Source organism: Lactuca serriola, chromosome 9 (assembly GCF_051521515.1).
Source record: "Lactuca serriola cultivar US96UC23 chromosome 9, Lser_US96UC23_V15, whole genome shotgun sequence".
Classification (NCBI taxonomy): domain Eukaryota; kingdom Viridiplantae; phylum Streptophyta; class Magnoliopsida; order Asterales; family Asteraceae; genus Lactuca; species Lactuca serriola.
The window spans coordinates 22748616-22754965 of NC_136416.1; the positions used below are offsets into that span (position 1 = coordinate 22748616).

Genomic DNA, 6350 nt, shown 5'->3' on the forward strand with positions numbered 1-6350 from the left:
AGATAAATGCTCGTCCGTTTAGTTACATGATGAACTTGAACAATGGTGTTGTTCGTTTAAGTTTATATATGTTCATACAAAATTTAATTATTTTTATTACATTATTATATTATATGTCAGTTTATGTTTATATATGTTCAATTGTATTTATTTATGTTTGTTCATTTAGCATGTTCATAAACATAAACAAACGAACATGAACAAAGCAATTTGTTAAACAAACAAACATGAACAAAAAAAACTCATTCATTCATTTGTTCGTGTTTGTTTGTTCGACTAACTCAAGCAAACATTTGTTTGTATGTTCGTTTGCTTCATGCCTATAGAATACTATTGTTTTGAAAAAGAAAATTATAATTATAAGGTAAGCAACTAAATCATTTTGTTCACAATATACTAAACAAAAATTCCAGTTTCTTAATTTTTTATTATACTTTTAAAAAAGATAATGATTCTTTATTTAAACAAACAAACATTGTTACTTATTTTATGACGTCAACCATTAACTAAACCAAAATGGAATGGGTAATTCAACAAGTATCTTGGTTTATTTTGACAAAACTCAAACAATGAAATAAAAATATTAAATTGCAAGATAGATTTTTTATTAAAACAAAATATGAATGGTCATAATATTTGGTATTTGTAGTTACATTTACAAGGTCTATAATCATAGACTTTAAATCAAACATGAATGTGACTAGACAAGTGGGAGATATTATGTGATGGTCACTTCAACCAACCCTACTTGTCAATATTCTTGTCCCCAAATTTTTATAATAAAAATCTTGTCACCCTGTTATGAACCACAACTTTCTCTAGCCATCAATGCAATAAAAATATATCAAAATCTAACTTTAATTCCAACTTTTATGATAAATACATGATACTAGTATTAATACTAACAAAACAATCAAACATGTATATATAATAAATCTTTCCACAATGTTCAACTAAATATCTCTAACCTCTTGCTAGCCACAAACAATAATATAAAATAGTTGTCATTCACTTTCTACAACTTTTTATTGGATAAAGACATGTTGCATAAAAAATGCTGTCTTAAACTTTTTTTTTTTTTTTGCTACCAGTGGCAACAATTTTCTCTACCTACACAACCATATTTCAGTAGTATTATATCACAAGGGCAAAAAGGTAAATTCACAAGTTCAAGCGCGTGGGTAGCGTGACCGTCCTTTCTTCCTTAGAAACTCGGGGATTTCTACTGAACCGCCTTCCGTGAAGGCTGGTGATCTTCGGTTCATTCCAGCCACATCTGCCTGACCCCCGTGCTGCTGCATTATTCAATCATTTCTACTGTTTGTAAAATCCCGAAACTACCCCTAGGGGTAAAATGGTAAATTTGATCCTAACATTTATTTGGTAGTTGAAGTGAGATACCTGTAGAGTCCTTCCGTCACTTTCTTCTTGCCGCTTGAATCCGGTTGCTATAAGAGTGATGCTAACCTGAGCCAATCAATAATAAAAATATGTATATAATTCTTTTTCTTTTTCCAATTAAAGTAAAAGTAAAAATGTTTTTTTAAAAGAAAATAAACTTTACTTGACCACTTATCGATGGATCAATAACTGCTCCAAATATCAAATTAGCACTCGGATCAACAAGATCATATATCACCTCGGCTGCAGCATTTACCTAAAAAGTATCATCCGAAATTTATGTCTACTATTAACAATCATTACAAAATATTATATGATAAAAGAACTTCCTCTAATTTTTTCATTATTTAGGGATACTTTAGATTTTTTTTTATTAATAACACATGTGGTTAACATGCATTGAACTGAAACTGATGTTAATAAGACAAAAATTAGACTCGCTTGATCTCTTACTGTACAAAAGACATAAATGCCCTCCCCATCCTTATCATAAAAAATAACCTTAGAAAACTTGTCCACATAGACAAAAGCAAACAAGATAATCTTATATCCAAAGGACAAAAGGCATATATAAATGTAACAATGACAACACACATACATAAATAGAGAGAGAGAGAGAGAGAGAGAGACCTCAAACAATGTCAAATCGCTACCACCAGTTATATTCCAGACAATTCCAGTAGCCCTCTCAATACCAATATCTAGCAAAGGAGATTGAATGGCATTCAATGCAGCATCTCGAGCCCTAGTCTTCCCTGTTTTTATTTTAGAAATAAAGAAGAATGGACCATAAGGTCAAAATCGTAAAAATACTACAACCGAGTAGATTTTGATTTTCGTTTCATACTAACCGGTTGCAGTTCCTATCCCCATTAATGAGGAGCCTGCGTTTGCCATGATAGCTCTTACATCAGCAAAATCAACATTTACCAGTCCTGGAATCTGCAAATTTCAAACCATCAAATCAATCAATGACTGGAGTTGAAATTACTTAAATACCCATATGTCATGAAATCTCATTTTATTTATTTATTTTAATTTTTAATACCGTGATTATGTCTGAGATACCACGAACACCTTGTCTAAGGATATCATCGGCGAGATTAAAAGCTTCGGTTACAGGGGTAGAAGGGGAAACTGCAGTTAATAATTTGTCATTTGGAATGACAATTAAAGTGTCGACATTTTCCCTTAAAGATGCAATTCCTTCTTGTGCTTGAACAGCTCTTCTTCGGCCCTCAAAAGAGAAGGGTGTTGTCACAATACCAACGGTCAAAATTCCCATTGACTTTGCCACACCAGCGATCACAGGGGCCCCACCAGTACCTGTTCCTCCACCCATCCCAGCCTGCATGCATGCACATAATCAAAATTCAACCTCGCATCAGCTAAATGTTAGGGAAAACAAACAATAAGCACATCTCTTTCAGGTCAAAATAAATTGAATTGGTTTCTATTATGATCCGATTTGTTTTAACCTAAGATAATTACTCCCTTTTCCTTACAAAAATTGTAGCTTTAGAATAGATACATAGTTAGATGGATGTGAATCTCATATAGATGTTAAGATTCCAAATTTATCATGCTTGTATAACGTTGCATCATTTCAAGCATCAAATGGCATTGTTAATCATTATTATCTCACAGCTTTTAGCAAGTAGCATTTGAAATTAAATCTACAAATATAACAAAAGTAAAAAACTTACAGTCACGAAAACCATATCTGAACCATAAACAGCTTCTTCAATGGATTCTCTACTTTCTTTAGCAGCATTCATACCAACATCAGGATTACCACCAGCACCAAGTCCACGAGTCAACTCTTCACCAATCTGCAACCGTTGCTCAGGGAAAACAGGTGACATTCTCATGGCTTGAACATCAGTATTCACAATCCAAAACTCAACACCCTTCATTTCACTTTCAATCATACGATTAACTGCATTTGATCCACCACCACCAACACCAATTACTTTAATCTTAGCCTCGTTGTAATTACCTGGACTTGTTGAATCTCTCAAAATCTCAGTAACGTTTCCACCCAAACTGCTATCTTTAATCACTGTGTTGTTTCCCTCGCCTCTAAGCATGGAAACCTCTGGATGCAGATTCAGAAACTGATCTTTGTTGTTGAATTGATTGATATTGTGAGAGTTCGCCAAACATCTAATTTGGGGGACATGAGCGATCTTGTGGGAAGTAGTTGGAAACGCATGTTTGTCTTCAATCATCTTCAAGGAACTTGCTCTCCCTCCAAAAACAGTTAGTACCCCCATTGAGTTTCGAGCTTCTAAAGGGATTAATGATGGTGGTATACATGTTGTCATTATAGGGTTCCTTGCGTACAAATACCTGGTTTTTAAGCAACAAAAAGATGGTTTACTTGCGAAATCAATGAAAATTGAATCTACGGTTGTACAAACTAGATTAATACGACCAGGGTAAAATGCAGCATGATTGATTGTAATGCAAATTGAATTGAAAAACAGCAAATTCGATAACTTAAAGCTCAGATAACAGCGTAAGCGCAGAAATAAGAACCCTAAACATAAATAATTTCAGCAAGACATAAAACAAAGTAAAAAACCCAAAATGCGAATTGGGTGTATGCACGCATATGAGAAAGAAACGCCAAAAGGCAATAGGGTATGTACGAAAATGTGTCTAAATTGAGAATATGAAAGTCGAAAACCTGTGATAGCTGCGGTGGCGGAAGAACAAAGCGGCGGCAAAGTTTGGGAGAGTATGTTGCAGAAGAAAAGGGCTAAAAACGAAGTGGGTGTTAAACGTTAATCTTGAAGTTGTCTTTACTCGCTTCAGTTTGTTAAGTGTAATGTAAATTAGAGAGTTGCTTGATGAAAAATCTTCAAAAGTGAAAAAGAAACAACATTTCTCACATGATATCCTTATCGCCGAAGCCTTTCATTGGTTGGCTACCTACATTTCCTCTCTTTACCAAAATCGACATCGAATTTTGTTTTATTTTACTTCTTAATTTCGTAATATTTCTCCCATTATACGGCTCATGATTGTAAAGAAAATACTTTCTTGGTTTTTGTTTTTTAATCATGATTTTAACATTTTCAATATGTAATTTAGGTTATTTATTACTAAACTTTAACATAAATAAATTATGTGTTATCATAAACTCGATTTCTTGGTATTGTATCCATCTCCTGCAATTAACTAAAACTAATAAAATGATGACACAATGTGTATTGTATTGTAGCTAGCTTTGTCTTTTAGACGTGTAGATATTTTTGTAGATATTGTTTATGAAAATTATGGTAGTTGACAAACATAGGGTTCAATCAAGTTCGGTGTACCTTTTTAATAAAATCTTTAAATTTTTATTGGATTATCCGGTATACCGTCAACACGGAGGATGCGACGGTGATTTGGCATCTCACCAAAGCATGCACACCAACTCACCTCCGACATAGTGATGAGGTGGAGCCACGGTGTGTGGTGAGGTGTTACCTCAACCATATTCAGTGACGTCCCTTTTCGACACTTCTTCCTGTTGTACCCACAAAAACACCCCCTACCCCCCCCCCCCCCCAAATCTTTTGTTGTGGTGTTGTGATGGTGATGTGGAAGGAGAACCATGTCCTGATATGACATGCATACCCGATAGCCTTAATAAAAAGATTAGATGATATATGCCTATATGGTACATAACATGGACTACAATACATGGATCATAGTTTGTGAATAATACAAAGCAAAGAAAACGTCTAATAACCTTTCGCGATTTTGGAGTCGCTGACTTGTCGTACATTAGTTTTAAGTGACGGACTCGCCGAGTAGGTGCCGTGTGACATCCTCAATTTCACGGCCAGAAAAAATCGATTTGTTTATGCTTTGTTTTAAAATCATAGTTATCTTTTAAAGAAAACAGTTGCGAAATTTGAAGTTCCCAAAATAAAATATGATAAGAATTTATCAAAACGTTTCTCAAAGAGAATGTATTTTCATTATATAACAAAATCTCGGGATGTCATGTTTCGATACAGACCAAAAGCATAAACAGTATAAAATAGATCTTACAACAGTTATTTATAACTACTGATATATAATCCAAAATCTCTCGGCAAATCCACCAACTTATATTCTTGTGTCATTACCTGTAATGCAAAGAAAACTGAGTAGGTCAGGCTTGGAAGTCTGGTGAGCATATAGGGTTTTCAACCCATAATAATACATTTATTATATTCAATTATCAAACAATTAACCCAAATACTCATCCCCATATCTCCTTTATTTTCTCAAGGGTTTACCCTAAGAATCCACTATCCTTCATTCATTCATTCCTAAGGATTTACCTAAGGAATTGGCACGAAATACATTGCTGCCAAAGTTTATCTATCAGATACTAAATCCATAGCTATCAGGCGCTAACTCCATAGTCACATAGGTTTACTCAACAAGCGCTAACTCCATAGTCACCAATGTTCACTTTAACAGGCGCTAACTCCATAGTCACCAGGGTTTATACAATAGACGCTAACTCCATAGTCACCAAGGTTCATACAATAGGCGTTAACTCTATAGTCACCAGGGTTTATACAATAGGCGCTAGCTCCATAGTCACCAGGGTTTATACAATAGGCACAAAGTCACATCGCCACCAAGGCTTACTCGATAGGCACTAAGTCGCATAGTCGCCAGGGCTTACTCAATAGGCACGAAGTCACATCGTCACCATGGTTTACTCGATAGGCACTAAGTCGCATAGTCGCCAGGGTTTACTTAATAGGCACGAAGTCACATCGTCACTAAGGCTTACTCAATAGGTACGAAGTCACATCGTCACCAACTACTCCATCTACCCATGTTCTACCCAACATTTTTTGTAGATATAAATACAAACACAATTTAAATCATTTAACACCCGTATAAAAACATCAATTCCAAGCCAATCTCAAATAGACAAATAATATATAACA

At 34.6% G+C, this 6350-nt stretch overlaps 1 protein-coding gene across 3 annotated transcripts; it reads right to left on the reverse strand.

Annotated features, from left to right (window-relative positions):
- Positions 1-895: 895 nt before the first annotated feature.
- On the reverse strand, positions 896-4347 carry FTSZ2-1 (Tubulin/FtsZ family protein). Of its 3 annotated transcripts, none has more exons than XM_079018952.1 (8): positions 4094-4347; positions 3108-3753; positions 2450-2749; positions 2253-2343; positions 2032-2156; positions 1565-1657; positions 1402-1467; positions 896-1292 (listed from the first exon to the last, which is right to left on the reverse strand). In XM_079018952.1, the coding sequence occupies exons 2-8, from the start codon at positions 3726-3728 to the stop codon at positions 1170-1172; spliced, it is 1419 nt and encodes a 472-aa protein (XP_078875078.1). In that variant the 5' UTR covers positions 3729-3753; positions 4094-4347; the 3' UTR covers positions 896-1169. The 3 variants fall into 3 exon arrangements, with proteins under 3 accessions (XP_078875078.1, XP_078875077.1, XP_078875079.1); XM_079018951.1 differs by having other exon boundaries at positions 896-1295; positions 4094-4345; XM_079018953.1 differs by having other exon boundaries at positions 1101-1314; positions 4094-4346.
- Positions 4348-6350: the final 2003 nt, after the last annotated feature.

Coding starts and splice junctions, on each gene's coding strand:
- FTSZ2-1 (XM_079018951.1), bottom strand. CDS start 3,728: ATGACAACATGTATACCACCATCATTAATCCCTTTAGAAGCTCGAAAC. Junction 2,750..3,107: donor CAGATATGGTTTTCGTGACT/GTAAGTTTTTTA, acceptor GCATGCATGCAG/GCTGGGATGGGTGGAGGAAC. Junction 1,296..1,401: donor GTGACGGAAGGACTCTACAG/GTATCTCACTTC, acceptor TGAATAATGCAG/CAGCACGGGGGTCAGGCAGA.